This window comes from Phalaenopsis equestris, unplaced genomic scaffold, assembly GCF_001263595.1.
Source record: "Phalaenopsis equestris unplaced genomic scaffold, ASM126359v1 Scaffold000002, whole genome shotgun sequence".
In the NCBI taxonomy this organism is placed as follows: Eukaryota; Viridiplantae; Streptophyta; class Magnoliopsida; order Asparagales; family Orchidaceae; genus Phalaenopsis; species Phalaenopsis equestris.
The window spans coordinates 16,483,954-16,507,829 of NW_018164444.1; the positions used below are offsets into that span (position 1 = coordinate 16,483,954).

Sequence of the window (23,876 nt, forward strand, 5' to 3'; positions counted from 1 at the left end):
GGAAGAGGTCGGAGGCCTGGGCAGCAACAAGGTGGATGCAGTTCTAGACAACAACAAAGAAGATGATTTGCAGCTGTTAGAAGAGAGGTCATAGGGGCTGCGGAAGGATAAATGTCTCGTCGCGGTTGAGCTACAGCCAAAGCACCACCCGGACCCTTGGACATGGTCACCACCTCGGACGAGTTACAGTCGAAGCACCTTCTCATCCTCGGGTACAACCCCCGAACGGGAAGAATGCCTCAAAGACAACACTCATCCAAATTTGAACCCTAAAGTACTCAATAGCACATATATAAAATAGGAATTTATAAATAAAATAGGAGATTATAAATAAAATAGGTAATGCTTAGGAAAGGAAAGGGCATAGAATAGGTAGAAAAAAAAGTAGGAGAATCATGGAAAAGGAAGAAAAGAATACAACAACAACAACAACAACAAAGCCTTAATCCCACTACGTGGGGTCGGCTACATGAATCCTTTTTCTCCATTGCGTCCTATTTAGTGTCGTATTTTCATTTAGTTCTAGTAAATTAAGATCATTTTTAACACAATAAGCCCAAGTCTTCCTAGGTCTACCTCTGCCTTTCTTAACACAAGTTGAATCTAAAACATCTACTCTCCTAATCGGATCATCAGATGGTCGACGTTTAATGTGACCAAACCATCTAAGACGAATCTCTCTAATTTTGTCCGTCACAGGAGCTACACCAACCCTATCACGGATATATTCATTTTGCATTTTGTCTCTATATGTAAAGCCACTCATCCACCTAATCATTCTCATATCGGCAACACTTAACTTATTATTATGCTTCTCTTTTAAAGGCCAACATTCAGCGCCATATAGCATTGCAGGTCTCACCACCATCTTATAAAATTTTCCTTTCAGTCTAAGCGGTACTTTTCTATCACACAAAAGGCCTGAAGCATTCATCAACTTCAACCAACCAACTTGAATTCTACTACTAACATCCCCATCTATATCACCATCGCTTTGAACAACGGACCCAAGATATCTAAATCGTTCACACATTTTAATAATTTGATCACCCAAAGTCACACTTCTATCACTAGAGCTATTACAACTAAAAGTACATTCCATGTATTCTATTTTAGTTCTACTTAAATAAATGCCTTTAGACTCCAATGTAGACCTCCATAAATCATGTTTTTCCAGAGTTTTTTCTCTCGTTTTATCCAAGAGAAGGATATCATCAGCAAAAAGCATACACCAAGGTACATCCTCCTGTAGATTTCCAGTAAGACCAACCATAACTAAAGCAAAAAGATATTGGCTTAAAGCCGATCCCAGATATAATCCAACAGAAATAGGAAAATATTTGGTCAATCCTCCTTCAGTTTGAACACAAGTAACAGCTCTAGCATACATATCTTTAATGACAAAAAAGGAAAGGGGAGATGGACAAGAGCTAGACCAACATACTATAGCAGCTACAATATCGCTGCCCGGGGAAGCTCCTACATCAGTTAGATATATAAATACATGAGAATTGTTTGGTATGTAGATAAATTTCCCTAAATTCTTGATATATGTCATATAAATATTTGAAGGACTCCGGTGGCTGGCATTATGCTAGAGATGATCGTGTCGATAAAGGTGATATGAAAGATAGAAAAGGGCGGGAGAGACTTACTTCGGCCTATTTAATGATTTAATAAATGTATGGCAATAAGGATTCAATGAAATAACGAAAATTGATAATATTAAGCACATTATAATTTTTATAGGTTAGATAGAAGTTAAGTCTAATTAAAAAGCAAAAAATAAAAATAAAAAAAACAAAAATCAAATGAAGCATTTATGGAATAACATTTACCTGGAAGTTCTCAACAGCCGCGCTCATGTTCTTCGAAAATAAATTCATAACTGCACTGGAAACCAAAACATGCCAGTGAAGATGGTCAACATAGGTTTAATCAAGTAAATTTCATAAGAGGGCGGTGTAAATAAATACTCTTCAAAAAGTGGTGGAAGCAAGCCCCGAAAATCCAATCCTACCAAGCCAAGCCCCATGGCACAATACTGTAGATAAGCGAATACAAAGTTATCCATTATGTAAACAAAAAATGCAAAAAGCTCTTATCAAGATAAACAATATCATATATTCATATGGAAAGTGTGAATTGGAGAAGGAAAAAATATTACTCCTTCAATTTAAAAATATTACAAGACAAATAGTGGGGGATAACTCCCACATTAGAAAAGACAAAATCAATCATAACTCATCATGATAAAATAAGGAAACAAGAATTATAACATACTTATAATTCTATATTTTAAATAAAGAAAGTAATAAAATAGAAGATATTAAAGATTATTCCTAAAATTCTAACAAAGCGTTTAACAATGTCCTAAAGTAGTATAAATGAAAAAAGTGCTACAAAGTTTAATTATGAAAAAAAAACTCAAAACAACACTATCACCATGAATGTGAACAATATGCTCAAATCATAATTACAAAACAGCCGCTTTGTTATATATGGTAGACTCTGGAGAAATGATTTGCATTGAGAAAAGTGTCCAAATGGTCCCCTGACTCATTGTAGGGGAGTCACGTTAGTCCCAAAGTTTATTAAAGTATCAATTTAGTCCTCATATTTCTAAAAGAGCATTTACATATTAGCACACAATCCTTATGTATTTACATATCTCACACCTAAACTTTCATATTTAACAATACTCAAATCATTAATATAACACTAATCCATTCTTTTAAAAGTCAAATACATATTTTTATGCATAAGTTTAAAACAACAAAGCACTATATATGTGAATATAAAAACCTGAAAGTGAGATATGGGCTAAAATATTCCCACGGAATGACTATCTTAGCGCCAATAAAAAAGTCTAGAAACTAATTTGACACTTTTATAGACTCTAGGACTCCAAATAGCCCCATGTATATAGTCAGGGGACTATTTTGACACTTCGCTCGATTTAAATTATTGAGTCAATTTTAATAGGATAAGGCCACGCCTATAACAAGTTTAAAGAGTGATATAACAACAACAACAACAAAACCTTTATCCCACTAAGTGGGGTCGGCTACATGAATCTTTTTTCTCCATTGCGTCCTATTTAGTGCGATATTTTCATTTAATTCTAATAAATTAAGATCATTTTTTATAAATATGCCCAAGCCATCCTAGGTTTACCTCTGTCTTTCTTAACATAAGTCGAATCTAAGACATCCACTCTTCCAATCGGGTCATCAAATGGTCAACTTTTAATGTGACCAAACCATCTAAGATGACTCTCTCTAATTTTGTTCGTCACTAGAGCTAAACCAACCCTATCACGGATATATTCATTTCGCATTTTGTCTCTAAGTGTAAAGCCACTCATCCACCTAATCATTCTCATCTCGGCAAAACTTAACTTAGTTTTATGATTCTCTTTTAAAAGCCAACATTCAGAGCCACGAAGCATTGCAGGTCTCACCACCATCCAAAATAAGGTGATCGACAATGAAGTTTAAAGAGTGATCAAATGATTTATTTGTTGGGCGACAAGAAGCTCAACTCATAGAACAAGAAAACTTCCATTATTAAGATTGATCCGACAAATAATTTTCATATATGTAGGGGTGAAATCATAGTATGACCCAAAATCATAACCGGAAATTATACAAGTCAAAAGTCCAACCCCAATCCCAACCCGACCGATATAATTTGTTTAACATAAGGCGTAACAACTATTTGGATCTATTTCGAGTCAATTTCGGGTTGAGGTGTTGGTTTCGGTTTAATTTCGGCGTAGCAGGCCAGTTTCGATCTAATTTTGGGTTGGTGAGTCAACCTAAACCTCCAATAATTTAAACAGGTTAGGCTTCCTAAACCCAAAACAAACCCAAAAACTATTCAGCTCAACCCGACCACGAATTTTTCAAGTCGAGTTCAAATCAAGTTGGCATATCAGGTCAATTTTTGACACCCCAACATATATGAGAATTCAAACATAAAGGCTGAAATAAAGTGTTAATGCCGTGAAAACAAGCTAATGGGAGTACGAATCACTTTACCATGCATTGATCCAGGATATTTGACAATGATCCGCCTTCACTGATTTTCGGGAGCATGACTTCAAGAGTGCCAAGATGATTTCTGATCTGATGCATCGACCAACTAAAAAGAAGTCCACCATCATAATTCTCATCATTCCCTGATTTATCGTTACTAAAAATGGCTCGGTACTGGTTAACAACATCAAACAGGTGCATCCTGTGGCAATTAACCATTCCTTTCAAATACTCATAAACATTACTCTGGTCCAAATCACCGAGGATTCCAGAGAGCCATGCCTCCCTGCACCTCAAAAACTGCCAGCAAAATATAACCTGAGTTAGGCAAAGTGATTAATTTATGGGAGGGAAATTTACATGATTAATTTATGGGAAATTTACATATGTAGCACACAATTCTTATGCATTTACATATCTCAAACCTAAACTTTCATATTTACATATGTGGCACTAAGGTGTTTTAAACCTACCATGAAAAAATGTATTTTACTTTTAAAAAGTGATAATAGTGCTATTTTTTATGTGATATTAAAGATTTGAGTGCTATGTGTGTAAATATGATTGAGTGCATTTGAGTGCTATGTGTGTAAATATGAAAGTTTAGAAGTGAGATACATAGAAACATAAGAATTGTGTGCTATGTATGTAAATGCCCCTTAATATATTAAGGCAATGACCACCGTGCATAGAATCTCAAAAGCAAAACAGTTATAAATGTTAAAACAGCAATAGATGGACCACCATGCGTAGAATCATAAATCCAACTTCCTAATGGACTATAGAAACATTTCTTTTAATTAATGTTAAAGTTTATGTTGATTACGCAAAGAACATGCACTCAAAATAGATGAAAAAAAGGTGGCTTGATTCTAGAGAAAAAAAAAAAAAAAGTGCCAAGAGAAAATATACGGAAAAAAAACTTAAAATAGGAAGCAACAGAAACTGACAAATGTGATGGATATCATACCAACCTGTAGGCGCATCTCCGACTCACCAAAAACTCCTATACGTCTTAAGTGTGCGACAATACGAAGGCATTCAGGTAACTGCATATTATCAAAATGTGCTTTAACATACAGATTAGGAAAGAAAGATGCAAATTAATATTTTGCAGCTGTTGAAAATTTAAAAAAATGGAAGCAGCCAGCTATGTTCTGCAAATTTCAGATGAATTACATTCAAGCATACAAATGTAGGCAAAAAATCTGAAAGTTATTTTACAAGTGAGGCATTAAAATAAAAAGAAGAATTTCATTGAATGACTTTATCCAAAATCATATCATGTGCCTAAAGATCTCCTCTACCATTGGTGTTTCCCTCAAGTACTCTTCAGTTTTATATAGTTTGAGTGCAACTATCCTGATGGAATTTGAAAATCTAAAGCACATTGGACATGCAAATCGTGTGGATTAAGATGAACAAGTTAATGATTTTTAGCAATGTTTCTAGTTCAATTACTTTTACTATAATTTTTTAATTTCAATTTTAGCTTTTCTGAATAATAAAGTTCATTAAAATGAACAAATTAATGATCAATAACAATGCTTTTAGTTTAGTTATTTTAATTTGTATTTTTTTTTATTTTCTGGTTTTCCAAGTTGAATTTTAGGTTGGTTGAATAACTATGCTTAAGATGTATGTTCTATAAGAATGAGTTGTCTCCTCTTAACTTTTTCTTCCCTGAATTGTTTCAATGGCTGGCTTGGGCTGGATAGATTAGCTTTTCTATTCACAAATCCCAATTTCACATTCAAGATCAGAATCATATACGAGAGTTCCACAAGCAGGATCAATTTTGCATGAATTTTTGAGTACAAGTCTACCGGACAATGCTTTATGAGTACTCATCAATTATCGAGATTAGTCAGCTCTATAATGAAATTTTGAAAATTTTGTGGGATTATTAAAGACTCTTGAAATATGAAAAATTCAATTTTTAACGAGATTTCTACTTTCCTCTCAAATTCAAGTATTGCTTAAATGGAGATCTTTTTTTTATTATCATTTGGAAGAAATTTTGTGCTTTATAATTTTCCTCTGAAAAGATGATTATTAATTCTTAATTGATGACTTGTGAACTTTAATTGACTTTGTGTCTGATTTCATTCATTAAATCATATAATCACATTAGATAACATTAAAACCTAGGATGCCTAAACTTAGTCTGGAATCAAAGCTTAATATTGAATCATTCCATCAGCCAGATGCAATAATTGGGCCAATCAATAGAATAATATGATGGAATTTCAATGAAATCAAATAAGCTATGGATCAAGCCAATAATAATGTGACTAACATGCATTTCAAAATTAATATTTAAACATTCCATGAGAGGTATAATCTTAAAATATTTTAAATTAGATTTTCAACATGACTATAAATAATATCCAATCATTTGAATGAATTTGTGTTTGACTTCATGCATTAAATCATACAGTCACCTTTGATAGCATTATTCCCTATGATGCTTAAGATTAGTCTAGTATCAAAACATAATATTGAATCATTGAATCTGCCACTAACCAGCCCAGAGACTCGAAACTTTCAAGACGAGAACAAACGGTTAAACGGTGAAATTAAAATTTTATATTTTCCATCACTAAAATTTTACTATCCAAATAAATTAAGAAAATCACTAAGGAAAATATTTTAATTTAACAAATAATAAATATACCTTTCAATTTGCTAACCTCACCTTCTAAACGCATTTCCTCATATAGTACTCATCTTTTAATAAAAAAACTAGAACATGAAAATATTAAAACAATGCAATGAGTTATCTAAGATAACTCAATGAATAATTACATTTCTAAACTACATTAATTCAATGAAAAAGAAGAAAATATGTATGTTGGACTTTTCTAATTTATTATATAAAATTCATATAATAATCTATATCATGTATTCATAACATTTGTTGATGGAAGAAATCTAAAATTTCTACATGCATTAGCTTTTAATTTACCTTACAAGGTTTAATATTTTAACTGCAGTATACTTCTTACTCTTAATTTTTGCATTCCTCTCAAGAACATCATTTAAACATAATTTAACACACCTCTGACTGATACATATCCTATCGGCACAGCAGGGCACAAAACATGTCTACTATTGTCTGTGGTGAAAAGATAGTCACTCACCTCTGGGACGATATTCTCCCATCAGTGCAGTGGTTCATGATCTAACTAACACAGTTATCTAATGTGATAGAAAAAAATCTACGGGCATGGCCACATTGGAGTCCACAGCTAATACCATAAAAGGATGAACTCTTTCTCTTAACATGCACATACAAGCATTTTATATATACCTTTTTTTTAACATGCATTAATTTTTTTATGAATCATTTATTATTAGTCTACTAATAAATAAATGTCATCCTAACATAATTTAAAAGCAATGTAATAAAATAATGTCATTCTATGAAAAATAATATTTCTGTGCCACTATTTATGCAGAAATATCTACATGCATGTCATATTTATCAATATAAAGAGTGGTTATAGTTTAATTTTATTGACATTGAGTATAAATGTGAGAAATTGAAATAAAAAATAGCTTCAAAAATAAAGAAAATTATTTTAACTTAGATACATGATTACTCATCTCAGTTGGCATGTTAAAATCTCAAACTTCTATAAATGATTTTCACGATGACATTTAGGCTGACACTATAAACAAAATATCAAACCCTAAGATTCAATCAAGTTTCCATTAATTCAATTATTTTCAATTATGACTCCTATTATTATTTTTTCATGTGCTTTTATTCATTGTTCTCTTTAAAAATCAAGTTATCTTTTCAATAAATATATTAATAATTTGCTCCCAAATAATCTATACTTAACTTTATCAAAAAAAAAATATTTTTTTAACTTAAAAATATTTTTATTTGATATCTAATTTTTATAGTTAATATGAATACTAAAATAACAAGCTTATCTCTTATATTACTGAAAGATATTCTAATCATATTATCAAATTACTTTATAAATATTGAATCATTGTAAGGAATTTGAATTTAAAAATTCCATAAGATATATTTAAGAGATCTAATTATTTTAAAACCTAAGTTCATGTACTTCTTAGCCATATAATCTTATTATTATCTAGTCTCTAGTAAAACTTTATTTTAAAGAAATACTAAACATTCTAAACTAATAAGAGTGATATAATTATTGAATATTAAATTAATGTTCTCAATTGTCCTACGTAAATTTTATCCTCCTAATAAGCCTTTAAAGTCTATAAATGAAAATATAACCATTTCTTATTATATATATAATTTTAACCTCACAGTTTTCTTCTTACTCCTATACTGCTTGCAATAGGGCTTCCACGTGATCCAACTTCTAAAGCTCGTACTTGAACCTTCTGAAATCCCTAATTTCCTTTTTTTTTTGCTTATGCATGATCAACTGCATCAGCACAACATCCAAGCTCCAGCGTCGCCCCTACTGCAGAGAGTGGTTCACACAGCTCACGCTCGTGGTCAGATCTCCATCTAGAGTCGGCTCGCTCTCCCACATCTTGATTTGCTTATACACGGCTCGTCTCATTATGTCGATCCCTTCGTCTCTGTATTCTCCACCCCCATCTTCTGTTTGTCATCGAATCAAGCATGTTCTCTTGCTTAATCAATCTCTCCATCTCTCTCTCCTTCACTTCTCTTCTTACAGAAACGAACCAAAACTCAATTTTGTAACAATGGTGTTAAAAAACGGCAAGCATTACAATATTAGTTGGCTGCAAAAATTAGGTCAATCAATTAAATAATATGACAAAATGATGTGGGGGCTATAGTTTTATTTCAGTTTATGTCTTGATTTATATGGTTTAGTTTTTTATTTGACTTTATATTTTAGATGACATACTTGTAATTATGAAAGTCTAGACATTATAAATAGGGGGTTGTGTTGTATGGGCTGAGAGCATGAGGATTTTTAGACTTGTGTTTGTTTCTATTATGAGGTTTCATTCCATCCAAGCCTTTCCCTACAATTGTATCCTGGATTGGCGCAAATGTGGTGTTCAACTATTATCTTGGTTTTCATGTTATTCATTATTTTTCCAAGTTCTTTCCACTGTTCTTGCTGAAATCAGTAACTAACCCCTTCGTCCGGTATCATTTTGGTATCATAGCACAGATTTATGCTGTCCAGATTTGCTGAATTTTGACAGAGCAAATTTCTGTTCCTGGGATTATTGTTATATTTATTTTCTTGTTTTCTCCGTGCCTCTGTTGACGATTTGACTAATGATCGTCTTCTTGATTCCATTTCTTGCCTAGAATTTCCAGACATGTTTTTCTCCCTGCTTTCTTTAGTGGTTCTTTTCGCTCTCTCTCAAATCTACCATCAATGGTTGGTTGAACCGTGACTTCTTGATCCAGTCTTGAAGCAGTCAAATCGTATCCCTACTGTCCTCTTGATTTCTGTCTTCTTTCTGTTTTCAAGATTTAGGCGGTTGCAAGATCAGTTGGAAGTCTTGAGGCTGTGTTTGTAGGAATTCCATAATCATAGTATTGTGGTTCTATGTGCCGGAATTCCAGAATCAGGTCTTGCGGTTCTATGTGCACGAATTCCCTATCAAAGAATTTTGGTCCCTGATTTATGTCTTCTTGTTCTTCCCTGCGGTGTTTCCTACATTCTCTGCAAGCTGTCCTCAATTGCAGATCATCCGAGGTCTCATCTGATTCCTTTCCTCTACAGTCCCGTCAAAAAAACGGGCAAAAGAAAATCAGGATGCTGCCAAGAAGAAAAAATGTACGTCCAACCCAACAATTAATCGTAGAAGACTTGCAATGAGAAATTCGTCGTTTGTAAGAAAGAATGGTGATTCTTGAATGGCGGGACCCTGGAAAACGTCAAAATAAATCCATAAATGGGGTGAAAGGGGAGGAAGAAGAGAACCTATTCTATCACGAAAATTGAACAGATCACGAAAATAAAATTCTTGAGAAAGGAGGTGAAAATCCATTTCATCAAGAAGCCTCAAGTTTCGATGAGTTTGACTTGATGTTGGAATCATCATACGTGCATTACAATGTCTATTTTTCAGCATCTAATCATCAATATGCTCAGAAGAGATACCATCTTTTGATCAAACTATACGATATATTGATTTGCTTCTCTTAACCATCAACATAAGACTGATATAAATGATCATATAAATCAAGCATCATTACTTCGACAACACCAAGTTTGAAAGCTCGATCACTGTATTCTGACGCTGATATGAAACACAAAATATCTTACAACCACGCCAATTAATCTTGATTCTAAAGAATTTGATATCAAGTGGATTGAGATTCTTCAGTATTAGAGTAGGAAACCCCTTGATCCAATTTCAACAGTGACAATGTTAAAAGATGCTTGGTTCATCGAACTTAACCTGCCTGGAGATTAAAATGACTCCATCACTTTCAGTGTCTCTAAGTTAGTTGCTCGTTACAAATTAGATTATGAGATTGCTCAATATGAGGGAATTTTTAAAGCCTTGAGAGAATGACACAGAAGATAGAGTTTTATTTCAGTTTATTTTTTTTTGGTTTATGTGTTTTAGTTTGTTATTTCTGTTTTTATATTTTAGGGTGACATGCTTGTAATTAGGAGAGTCTAGCATTTAAAAATATGGGTTTATTAGACTTGTGTTTATTTTCTCTTAGGAGGTTTCGGTACATCTGAACCTTGCTCTTCAACTATACCTGGATTGAAACCCATGTAGTGTTTTGCCATTATCTTGTTCTTCATGTTATTCATATTTTTCCCAGTTCTTTTCACTGTTATTGCTGAAATCAGCAACTACCCCCATTGGAATGCATAATAGAATTTCAATGAAATCAAATAAGCTATGGATCAAGCCAATCACCGTGTACGACTAACATGAGTTTCAAAATTATTATTTAAACATTCAATGAGAGGTATAATTTTAAAATAATTTATATCAGATGGATAACTTGGAAGATTTTTTTGTACACGACTTTAGGAATAATATCCAATCATTTGAATGTGATAAATCAAAACCTGCAGGACTTGCTAAATTATTTAACAAACTGCATAGGTTAAATGAAATATAAAAGTCAAGAGTAAACTTTGTTATTCGTTGAATACAATGATCAATCGCATGGTTAATTTAAGAAAAGTGGCTATAACATATACGAATGCTAGGAAATGTTTAAAGGTCTTGTAACAAAACATTATTTTTCTTATAATTATTTTCTGATTATTTTTCTCATTAAAAGCCTTAGGCAAGAAATTAAGCTAGAATATTCACACAAAAAATTAGATAAGGCCTTCAATATAGCTTTTGAGATTGAGGAATATTACAGATGTTGACTATCCTACATTTTCTTATTGTCCCTTAAGGAAATTTACCTATCAACACAAGAATCATGTATGGTTGAATTTAATCTTGCTGAAGAAATTAATCTTCATGAGCATTCCTTCAATGATGACTTAAATGCAGAAGATAATTACAATGTGAATCTACATCTGATTTTATTGAATCTGAATATGCAATTACATTAGAACATGTTCATTAATCTAAACCTATGTTTGAATAAATTCAAACTTAGAGTCAAAATGAATATAAGTGGGAAATAAACTCAAAACCTAAACCTCTAAAAGAAACTGAATATATTTTTCAGGTAAATTTGAGTCGGTCTATTGTAGCTGATGAATAAATAAAGTACTCACATAACACAACTTTTGATAAATTATCAATGAAAGTAATCAGACTGAGAATGACTTAATGTTCTTGATTTATTGGTTTTGATAAATTGTCTATGAAAGTAATCAGACTGACAATGATTTCATGTTCTTGATTCATAATTCATTCATTGAAAAATGTTATGTTACATCAATATTTCATAACTTTATCAATGATAAAATCTTAAAAAAATTGAAGATTGAAATTTAAAATTTAATCTATATGATCAAATAGAAAAGTGCATAGTTCATCAAGATTAATATTTAGGTCATCAGGGTTAACATTTTTTAAAGTGATCATTCTTCCATATGTACATAATATTTAGTTGTAGTGTACTTATTAGAAATCATTAAAATTATTTTAATATTTTAGCATTTCCAATTGCAAAAAGTCATTTGTCCATACAGACGTATATTAAATTATCATTAAGGATGAATTACTTGGGTTTTCAGCCTTTCAACAAAAGAATTATTATTTATTGTAATTGATAGTTTGAGAACTATGACATTAATTTTGTATGAATGATTTTATGCGTTATATCATATCATCACATAAGGCAAACCTAGACCTCGTGAAGTCCAGTGTCATATCCGTTTCTGATTCTCTTCCTATTGCTATCTGTAGCGGATGAATACTAAAACAAAATATGCTATTATTCATGTCATGCTTTAATGGAGAACACTTCTATTGTTGGAGTTTTCATTAAAATGCTTCATTGGTAAATTTGGTGATATATTGACAATCGCCAGCCACAACCCAAAGTATATCGAGGACAAAACTAAGCAAATAGAAGGAAAATGCTCAAAAAATAATGGACAAGTTCCGTATAACTCAATATTAGTTTAAGTTGAAGACACATAGTACAGATGAAAGTATTATATCATCAGAATAATGATTCAAGGAACTTCATTCTTAAGATTGAGATTATGTGAACATAATTAGGATACAAAAATTGTTCAAGGATACCATTCAGATTTTGTAGTTGATGAGAGCGCATTTCTATTATAAAACAAAAATAATGAATTAAAGTAAACAACTCTTGGTTGGATCAGCGACATTTAAAAACCTGAATATTAGATCGTAGTTTTTGAAGAAGCTGAGAAAGGAGAGACTGTGTTGTCTGCTTCACTTCAGCCGCTAGCGCCTGGATGACAGGTATCCTTGATTCCAAACGTCATATGTTTGTTATTATAATGAATAATATAGTACAATAAAATAATGGAATTCCATTGGAAACATATGCGGAAAAAAAAAACATATGTTACTTCGTAAAACTTACACAAAAAATAAGAAGATTTAAATACATACCACACAATTAATATGATTAACATATCTAACACCTACACTTTAATTTTTACATATATGCCACCTTTGCCTATGCATGAAAAGGTGTATTTCACTGATATCAGAGTCAACCAAACAATAATAGAGAAAACAAACATTATTACTGATATCAAATAGGGAATTACAACCAGATAATCGAAATTGGAAATAACGACAAACACGACACAAACTAAACTAGGGTTGTATCAGAAATGGGGTGGTGGTTGATTAGGCAGGTTGGAAGCTATTAGGTGGATTGCAAGTAGCGGTAGATGGTTGGAATTGCTCGGATGGGGTGTTGGAGGGTGGCAGTTGCAACAGTGAGGGGTTTCTATAGAGAGGGTGAGGGGTGGCAGCGAGTAGGACGGCTAGAGAGGCTGTTGTCTAGTGGTGGAGCACGCAAAGAAGGCTAGGATAGCAAGGCAGCAGCAACAGAAGATGATAAGGAGCGACATGGAAGGTTGACGGCTGCAAAAAATAACAAAGGGTTGGAACATTGATGACAGTAAAGAAGAAGGGTTGGAACAGCAGCGGCTGTGAAGATGGACGGCTGAAACAGCGATGGAAGCAAAAGGAGGGAGGGGAAGGCGATGGCGACAGCTGGAACTGCAAAAAAAAATGGAAACGACTAGTTTGGAAGTTGTAGCAATGAAGGGTGATAGGGAGCGAAGTGGAAAGGATGTGGAGAGGTAGAGGAAGTATAATCACCGCCTCAAGAATGAAATACAAAAAAAACACCACTCGACTTGGATACAATCCTAAAAAAAAAACATGCGACTTCGGCGGTTGCTCAAAATAAACCTCACTTCAAAAACTGAATTTCAAAGCCCTAATACAACCTCTATAAAGGACCCTTGAGAAAATGACCTAATTGGAAAGATAGGGAAATTGGAAAGCATAACAGGGAAGAAAGACTAGTGAATTGGTATTGCTAAGATCACGGAAGAATTCACGGTCCTTGGTTTGAAATTTCGCAGTCCGTGCACCCAACGTTCTGTCATCTCTCGGGTTAGGTGAGCTTTGAACTCAGCCATCAAATCTTTTGTCTCCTCATAGTATGGTGTAATGTCGGCCACATTGAAAGTGGTGAAAATTTTGCAATCTCACGGTAAGTCAATACTATAGGCATTGTCATTCCAAAACAAATCCTGATAACATAAGCACAATCATCATTTTGCACAACCTGAGTTGATACAACATATAAATGCAGTCGCAAAGTAACTCTCGAGCCATCAAATATATAATTTATTTCTCCCACTCTTTATACTCAAGTGTATCTGATAAATAATTTTGTCGAGAGAAATCAACTTTGGAACAAATCTAGGACAGGCTGGTCAACTCTTAATGGCAACCATTTAGGAGAGGTCTCTTTTTCTCCGGAAAGACCTGGATCCCACAGTCGGGTGTTCATTCCCACAAAACACTTTAGGAAAATTTCAAAGTAGCAACTAACCACGCTCGTCGGGCAATCTGATTGTGGGGATGTTGCATAACTGAACTAAATTTCAATACTCATATTACTCCATATAGCCTTCCTGAAGTAACTCAAAACTTTCTCATCTCTGATAAAATGACATATTGCCTCAATAGTGCTTATAAGGTAAACAGTATATATGAAAATCCTAACATTCTCTTATCTAAAATTATCATGTGTCTGGTGTCAGTTGCTCAATCTTATCACCCTCTTGGACAACCATTGTCAATCCAATTAATACTCCGCTTATGGTCTACAAAAAAATAATAGGTTACACCACATCCACAAACTCTTGCACTCAAACTCACTACCTTCTAGAACTAATGTGAATCCTGATGGAGTATCTCTCATGAGCTCATCTTAAATCGCAGGCGTCACTTTCTTATATGCTGAAAGTTGAGACTCCTCTCTGAAGGTTTCATCCTCTCTAGTGTCACCGTCCCTTTCTTCAAGGGTTGTTTGCTAGGATAAAGAATTGCTCTCCTATTTGGGCAATCAGATGTCATGTGGCCAAAATCGTGACACTTGAAGCATTTACTAGCGAGGATGAATTTTAGAGTACTGATGGTCCTCACTTTTTCTACACTCTATACGGGTTCCTCCTCTAGTTGAGTGGGCTTAAGTGTCTCATTGGTTGTACTCTTGATGTTTGATCATGGGATTGAACTCTGACTGTAAGATGAGACGATCACTTGGTGATGTTGCTATAATTGGTGAAGCCTCAAGAATATATCTTGCTTATAATGTGCAGGTATGCATTTGCGTTTTATCTCCCTTTTCATTTTGGACCAATTTTTTATTTTATTTTTCCCTTCCCGCTGTCAAAGTAGCTTTAGATTCTCCCACCATAGAGAATCATCATTTAACTTTATCAATCTATCCAGTAGGACATACTCATACTCAAAAGCATGTTTCACTGCCTAAAACCACTAAATGAATTTTTTCGAATCTCTGTGGCCATCAAAGTCCAATAAATCCACCTTTACTATCATGGTTCCTCTAATATTTCCCTGTCAAATGTTTGGGGTTGTAGTTATTCATCCATTCGATCTGACAAGTCACCATTATGTCTACGTGTGACCTTTCCGAATTGTCTCATCTAGAAGGCGGAAAGCCTCTACTGCTATTAGAGGATTTCTCACTGTTTATATTATTTATGAAGTTCTGGGACATCTCTTTGTGGATTTCTCATAAGCGACATTGTGTCATTTCCTCCCTATCAGGTTTTCGACAATTATCTCCTTGGTGTCATGGCTAGGGTTTATGTCTGGAGAGGTGGAAGAATGTGTCAGGTAGTTTAAGTGGAAAAGGGGGGAAAGAAAATTTTTCGGGGGCCAATTTTGGTAACAACCCTAGAATAGGGCTAAAGTTAAGCTGGTTGTGATAGCAAATGATATTGAAATTAGCCAAATGATAATAGAAAAAATAAATATTATTACTGAATTAAAATAAGGAATTACCATATAACTGAAATAGAAAAAACAACAAAAACGACACAAACTTAACTAGAGTTGCATCACAAAGGGGTGGTGGTTGATTATGCGTGTTAAAAGGCATCAGGCGGATTGGAAGTGGTGGTAGGTGATTGGAATGGGTAGGATGGGGTGTTGGAGGGTGCCGATCAGGGAGGGATTTCTCTGTGGTAGGTGAGGGACATCAGCGAGTAAGGGCGGCTGGAAAGATTACAGGATGCAAGAAACGGCAAGGGGGAGGGTGACAACAGACAAAGATGGCTAAGATAGCAAGGTAACAACAACGAGAGATGGTAAGGGGAGGTTAGGGAGGTTGATGGTTGTAAGAAACAACAAAGGAATGGCTGGAATAAGAGGTTGCGAAAATCGGGGGTTGGGATTGCGTGGCAATGAAGAGGAGGGGGAAGGCAAGATGTCACGACCCGGCCCGAAGCTTAGATATGACCAAAGCAAGTGCAGGCGATCGGACAGGGAAAATAAAATTTTTCTATTTTTATTTTATATCACTAAAATTTCACAAATAAAGAGCCACAAAAAATTAAATTAAAACAGTACAAATAAATTTACCTCATTATAAATTACGTGCATCTTCTATAAATAGTTTCTCTCCTGATGCTCAGCTTTTAATCAATTAATTATAAATGAAAAGTTTAAAACAAGAAGAAACTAACTAAAGTCAGTAAATACTCAAACTCCTAAATTACAATAATACAAAAAAAATGCATGTTAGTTAAATTTTCAGTATAAAACTTTTGATAGTTGTAAAGATGATTACTTACGATATTTCATGCTATTCAATTTATTTTATCATATCAATAAATTTATATTATTCTAAGTTTCCACAACCGTCACAAAAGCACAATAAAAAAATTTTATCAATTAAGATACTTCAATATCAATATATTTTTCTATTTACATTCACGGGTACTTTAATGTTTCACCTTTAGTGTCATAATAGGATAACTATATCATAGTCAATCATGCACATATAATAATATATATGCATATAATCAATATCATTCATAGGTTTATCAAATGACATAACAATATATGTATCTTTAAATAGCATGTCATATTTTTTTACTAAAAGGAGACCTTACTTTCAAATATGACCAAAGAAAGAGTATATAAATCAGGATAAACCGATACATGAATTTATAGATATCAATAACCATTAATGCAATTGATTGAAAAGAAACTAAATACTACTATAGATATAAAAGTAAGAGTACTCACCCGAATTCATTCTATGAAATGATCTCATCAAAAATTTGAAACTCTCTTTCAATGCTTAAATTTTTCTCAACTGGTTATGTTTCATAAGATTCTAGCACTAATATGTAGTAATTTATAATTAAATTGACTATGCATGATTACTAAAAAAAATATTGTTCTTGCCCCCTTATATCTTCTTCTTTTGTATAATCTTACCTTGATCTCATTGGTCCCTTAATTCAATTGCTTGACAATTTATAATAACTAATATTAATTCATAGATTTTAATATAACTTAATAACTTACATAAATAAAACACTAAATCTTTACCTCAACTTTTGTCGATCCAAAATCTCATATGAAATCAAATGATCTTCAATCCTTTATTGAATTCATAAGATAGAATAATTTAATATCATTTTAATTAGAATAACTTATATAAAAAAAGCCTGAATCTTTACCTCCTCATTTTCGTAAATTCTATTTGTTCTGAAATCCAATATTCTTCCTTCTAAACTTTCTAATTAAATTTGAAAAATCCCATATTAATTCAACAAATGAAAAAAAAATATAACAAAATCTTAAAATAATAATAAGAAATAAATAAAAATAATAACAAATTGCTCACCTTTAAGGCTCTCAATTTGGCTCTACACGTGCACGCGAAAAACTCTTTCCTTCCTTCTTCATTCACTCGGCGAGTGCACGGCTCATCTTCCATTTCTTCTTCTTCGGCTAGATCATCGGGATCGCGTGTTACTCCTCGTGCAACAACTCCCGCACTCATCTTCTCTGCTCAAACAACGGCATCTCCTCCTCTGCCCTAGACTCAAACGACAACCACAAAACTTTGAGGCCCTTCTTGCTTCATGTGTGTCGAACAACCCCACCCCCTCACCCAAGTAAGCTATTTCAGTCTCTCGGTCTCACCTCTACCTTCCCCACGCAATAATTTATAGAACAAAAAATACCCATTTGTGTCCTCGACCGTTCGCTTCCTCTCCCTCTCTTCGACTCTTCGCTTCCTCTCGTTGTCTTCAACTTCCTCGAGGAAATGGAACGAGGCATCGCACTAGAACTGTAGAAAAACAGTCGGGAACGGCTATTTGGGGTGGATGCAGGAATGACGGGTGATGGGAAGCAACATGGCAAGGATACAGAAAGGTGGAGTAAGGATAATCACCGTTTTGGGAGGGAGATGCAGCCATACAACTCTAGATGGAAAAACTTGAAATGTCGACGACTATCCCAAACAAAACCCACGAGAAAATTGAATTCCAAAGCCTTAATACAACTTATTGAAGGAAAACGCAAGAGAGAATATTCTATTATTTATTAATCTTCCAATTACAACTCTTCTCATTATATGGAGAGTAAGCTCCAAGGCAAACATAATTCCTACAATTACAACTTATCAAAGAAATAACAAATACATAAGGAAAGAACTACAAACATAAAAATAGAGAAATAAATGAAGATAAATCTAAATAGAAAACAATAATTTCACTCCCCCTCAAGTTGGGTCAAAGATGTTGTAAAGACCCAGCTCTGTGTTCAAATCAGTGAAGTTGTCTGGAAGTAGAGATTTCGTAAAAAAATTCGTGCACTTGTAGATAAGTTGGAAAGTAGATCAAGTGAATAATGCCACCATTAAGCTTTTAAGACATAAAATATCTATCAATCTTAATGTGTTTGATCATGTCATAATGACGAGATTCTTTGGGATACTAATGGCGGCTTGGCTATCATAGAACATCTTTATGGGATTGACTGTGACGTATCCCAACGCATTTAATAACATTTGGATGTGCATTCCTTCATCTTTATGGGATTGACCGTGGAGTATCCCAACGCATTTACACATTCCAGCCAAAATGCATGTGCTCAGTATTCAGATTATGTACTAGTTCTACATACAAATGTTCGCTTCTCGCTCCCCCATATGACCATATTTTCCCATACATAAGAACGATACCCAAATGTGGATTTTTTGTTGGTGAATTCTCCGACCCAACTAGCATCAATGTAAACTTCTACCTCCCTATTGTTTAATTTTTTAAATAGAAACCTTGTGTAAGTCGTCTTCAAATATTCTTCACTTGAATTATTCACATGTTGGACTCACAAAACTGGTAGAGAAAACATTCTCATGTCTAGTGTGTGACGAGTAGATAAGCTTTCCTATCAATCTATCGTATCTACCTTTTTGCACTGATGTCTTTTCTCTCAATAAATTTAACTTTTAGTTAAATTTCATAGGAGTCTCAATAGGTTTACACCCCAACATTCCTATCTCATTTAGTACGTCTAAAACGTACTTTCTTTGAGATATCATAATTCCCTCCTTGGACCTGGTCACTTCCATGCCCGGAAAGTATCTCATAGCTCTTGATCCTTGATTTCAAATTTTATGGCAATAATCTCCTCAATCTTCCCAATTTCTTTAGCATCATCATCTGCCGAGATCATATTATCTACAAAGATAATGAGTATAGCTTCCTTACCTTACCGAGTCTGTTTTATAAACATTGTATAGTCAGTTTGCATTGAATGTGCTTATTAATTTTCATAGTTTTGGCAAATTTGTCAAACCAAAACCATGGAGATTGATTGAGGTGATAGAGTGACTTTCTTAGTTTATAAATCAGGTGTTTATTTGAGTCATTTTTCAGCCCTGATGGGATTTCCATATATACTTCCTCCTCATGATCTCCTTTCACAAAGGTGCTATTGATATCAAGTTGATGCAGTTCCCACTTTTTGTTCATTGCAAAAAAAAAGAACTTTTATAGCGTTTAGCTTGGCCACTGAAACAAATGCCACTTGATAGTATATTCAATAAGACTAAGTGAAACCTTTGGCCACTAACCAAACCTTGAACCTCTTAAAACTCCCACCTACTTTGTACTTGGCATTGAATACCCCTTTGCCTGAAAAAAATCTTGTGAAGGTTGATGTGTTAATTTTAATCAAGTGTTTGGATTTCCTCTTCACCTATCTTTTCTTATTTTGAAATTTGTGAGGGTTTCATAAATAGACTTGTGTATCTCCACACTATCAAAATTAAATACAAAAGCTTAAAAAGCATAAACAACATACTTTTGGATGGGATAATTTAAACAACTTTCTTTGTCTTCACTGTTGGATTTCACCTCCCTTAGGACTTCAGAGATGTGTAGATTCAAGTTTGGTTATAAGTAGTCTTGTAGTTGCATCTTGTCTTTATTCTGCCCGATTGAATTCTTTCTCCTAGTATACGCACAAAGTTCCAGGGCATTTCCATTTCAGTCTCAAATTCCATCTCCTCAAACTGGTAGAACTTCGAAGACAGGATGGTGAGAAGAAAGTAGAAGAGATGATGTTCATTTTCTATCAGTGTGGGTATTCAAAATAGTTTCCCAAATCTAGTATTTATCTAGACTCTCCCCCTGAATATCATATTTGGGATAGTATGGTTGATTTTCAAAGAATGTAACATCCATGAAGTTGTTATATTTTTTATAATGTTAGTGTTGACCTCATTTTCGGTGAGGTCTTAGTCTCCTACACTTAGAACCCAAAATATAGCCTTATGAGTTCTTATTGACCATCCTAGCGGACTAGTGATGAAGCCCACCTCCCATATAACTTCGAGTCACTTCTTGACTTATTTTTGTGCAGACCTCACATGAGTAGTCTCAAACACTCAACTTTTAGTTGCAAGGGCTAAGGACTAACATGTAGAGGGCCTGAAAATGAGTTCCTACAGGATCATACGGTCATAGGTGAACCCTCCATGACTCGAACACTCGCGAACACCGCAATTTATGCACTCACTGCACCACGCACGATGTTTCCTGAATTGATCGGATCGCTGGCAAACTTGTCCGGATGACGAAACGGACCACATTGGCGGGTCTGAAACGTCGACTTTAGCTAGAAAGGACACCCACATCATTATGATTCCGCGCACGAGCATATAACACGAAAATCGGTGCATGTTCTTTTAATTAGCGAACCCAAGTTCAACTCGGGTTTGATTCGGTTGGACTCGGGTTGAACAAGGGTCAAATAATTTTGAATTTTAAATTTCGAATTTCAAAAGAAGATCCGCCCAATGTCACTTTAATCAGGTGTTAAGAGTCTTCCATTTGAGTTTTTCAATCAACAGAATCCATTTATTCTAGGTGTAACATTGCATCGAAACTCGCCTCGTCTCGTCTCGCCTCTCTGCATTGAGCTGCAACAGAGCTTGCCTCGCCTCTCTGCATCAAAGCTCGCCTCGCCTCTTTGCAGTGAAGCTGAGCTCGCCTCGCCTCGTATCTCTGCATTGAATTTCCCCTCGCCTCCTCACGCGGAAACCCACGCTTGCTTCAACTTACCCCAGCTCGGCTCGCCATCTCTCAGCCGAAGGCCGGATAGGGCTCCCTCTTCTCCCTCGACAGAAACTTGACCGCTTGCCCGCCTCCCTCTTCCCTGCGACTAAAACACTCGCTCGGCCTCCTCTCCTCTCTACATCGAAGAACTCTCGCTCGCCTCATCTGCTTTCTACGCTGAAGATCCCCTCTTTACCTCTTCTTCCCGACGCGCTCTCTCCTCCGGCGAACTTCGGCCATGTAACCTGGTGCCCTCTTTTCCTTTCCCCTTCGCGTACGTGCAAAAGTTTCGTTGTTTCAAACTTCCCGATATTTTCAGTCATCATCAAGTTAAGAATATACTATGATTCTCTAAGGGAAAGGAAATCTTAAAATAATAATAATTAATAAATATGAAGGAATGCACATAAAGCATTGACTTTTGCACGTACGCTAAGGGGATTAAGTTGATGCTCAAATGAGACAATTAAGCTGATGCATTCAATATCTTTCACAAGCATGCTGCGGTGAAGCATGATTTCATACTTTAACATTTACTTTATACTAATGGTAGCCCAAACTGATACATGATTGTAGTTTTTTTTTAATTTAATTTGGCTTTCCACCATAGTATTATATGTGCAGGTTAAATCCTGAATTACGATTCGTTAACTTAGAGGATGAGATTAACTTTACATGTATCCACATTTACTGAATGATTGGGAAAGTAGAATTCAGATGGTATTAAGTTTTGCAATGAAACAAAATATTTATGAATGGGTAGGGAATTTAGTTGCGGAGAATTCACAATTACTTGTTGTTTGTTTATCACCTTCATCTGAAATTATGAATATATTGTGAAGTATTCAACGAACAAGTTGTTTATATCGTAGTTCTTGATTTGGGTAGTATTTACATACCTACCGCATAATTCTTGTGTATGCACATATTTAACACCTGAACTTCTTTTTTTTGTTGCATACATATATATTATCCAGTTCTTATGAGTTTGCATGTCCCACACTTAGAGCTTGAATACTTACATGTGTGACAGAAGAATTTTTTTGCTACATACTACACGTTGTTTAGAGTTGGTTTACCTACTGTTTTGGAGAGATGTACGTAGCGTTTAGGCGTTGATTTGCACACTTGTTTGAATGTAGTTTTGACAGTCTTTAAACACTGATTTTGGTATGGCCTTATGCAAATATGAAACTTATGGGGATTAAGCTCTTTTGGTGGGTTGACTTAGCCGTTGTCTTTATAAGCTTATTGAAGTCAACTCTCATGTGAAATGTGAAATTGAGTTTGAAATATGTGAATGCATTAGCGTACATATTCAATACATTTGACTATTGACATGTTTTTCATTATGCACATCTGCACATTTATATGTGTAATCTTTCAATGAACGGAATTCTCATACCAACTTCTCGGTGTACATTTGCGAGGTAAGTTCGGACGTTGTCGAAACGTTAAATGATCGTGGAGCTACCCTTGAAACAGATGAAAGAAATGAAATCAAACTTCGCGTCGGTGAGATCTCTCAAAAAAAATTCCAAAATTCAACAACATTTTCAAAACAATAGTTTTTTTTTCAAAAATTAAACATTTAAAAAAAAAAAAACATAGCACGTTCTTTTGAATTTACTGGAGTCCCTCAGATGAGATAACCCACGGTTGCTAACGAGATCTCCCCAATTTAAATGAACTTAACAACTCGATTAAACTAAGTACCAGAACAAAGAAACCGTGGAATCCTAACCAATGTCGCTCTACTCAAATTTAAACCCCCCATAATGCTTGAATAATAACAAAACTTGTCACTTAAACACATCTGGTAAAACCTTTTGAACCTCAAACTTTAGAACTGCTACTTCGACGAGTAGCTTAGAGCCAGCTTTACGGGCAGCACAACAAGGAGCTTGGAGCGAGCAACAAGAGAATTTTCTTCAACAATTTATCTCTCATTAATCTAAATAACAACCCATAGGATTTCGAGGTAGCTCGTCCAGCGCGACGTAAATCCTCACACCCTCTTTAGCCACCTGTACAACCACGTTGTGTAGCGTATGTCTTAATTCGCTTTAGGTTCTGAGATTTTCGTTCGTTACGACGTACACCCTCATGTCTTTGCGGGTTATTTGTATAATCGACTATTATGCAAATGTAAGTCCCAAATAATAAAACTAGCAGGACTAAACACCTTAATAACATCGTTTCCAAAAATTAGTCACACAGTAGGATAGCTTGAGAAGTCATTGAGGGATCTCCTCATGATCTATGACGTCTCCTACCCTTTTCC

General features: G+C 34.5%; 1 protein-coding gene across 2 annotated transcripts in view; it reads right to left on the reverse strand.

Annotated features, from left to right (window-relative positions):
* LOC110023109 (conserved oligomeric Golgi complex subunit 8) overlaps positions 1 to 23,876 on the reverse strand; it is a 56,342-nt gene that overhangs the window by 15,481 nt on the left and 16,985 nt on the right. For both annotated transcript variants that reach the window (XM_020722352.1, XM_020722361.1), the window contains exons 5-9: positions 12,820 to 12,913; positions 5,015 to 5,089; positions 4,044 to 4,340; positions 1,977 to 2,044; positions 1,839 to 1,893 (exon numbers count right to left, since the gene is read on the reverse strand). In XM_020722352.1, coding sequence (XP_020578011.1) covers positions 1,839 to 1,893; positions 1,977 to 2,044; positions 4,044 to 4,340; positions 5,015 to 5,089; positions 12,820 to 12,913 — 589 coding nt within the window. The remainder of the gene's footprint in view (positions 1 to 1,838; positions 1,894 to 1,976; positions 2,045 to 4,043; positions 4,341 to 5,014; positions 5,090 to 12,819; positions 12,914 to 23,876) is intronic.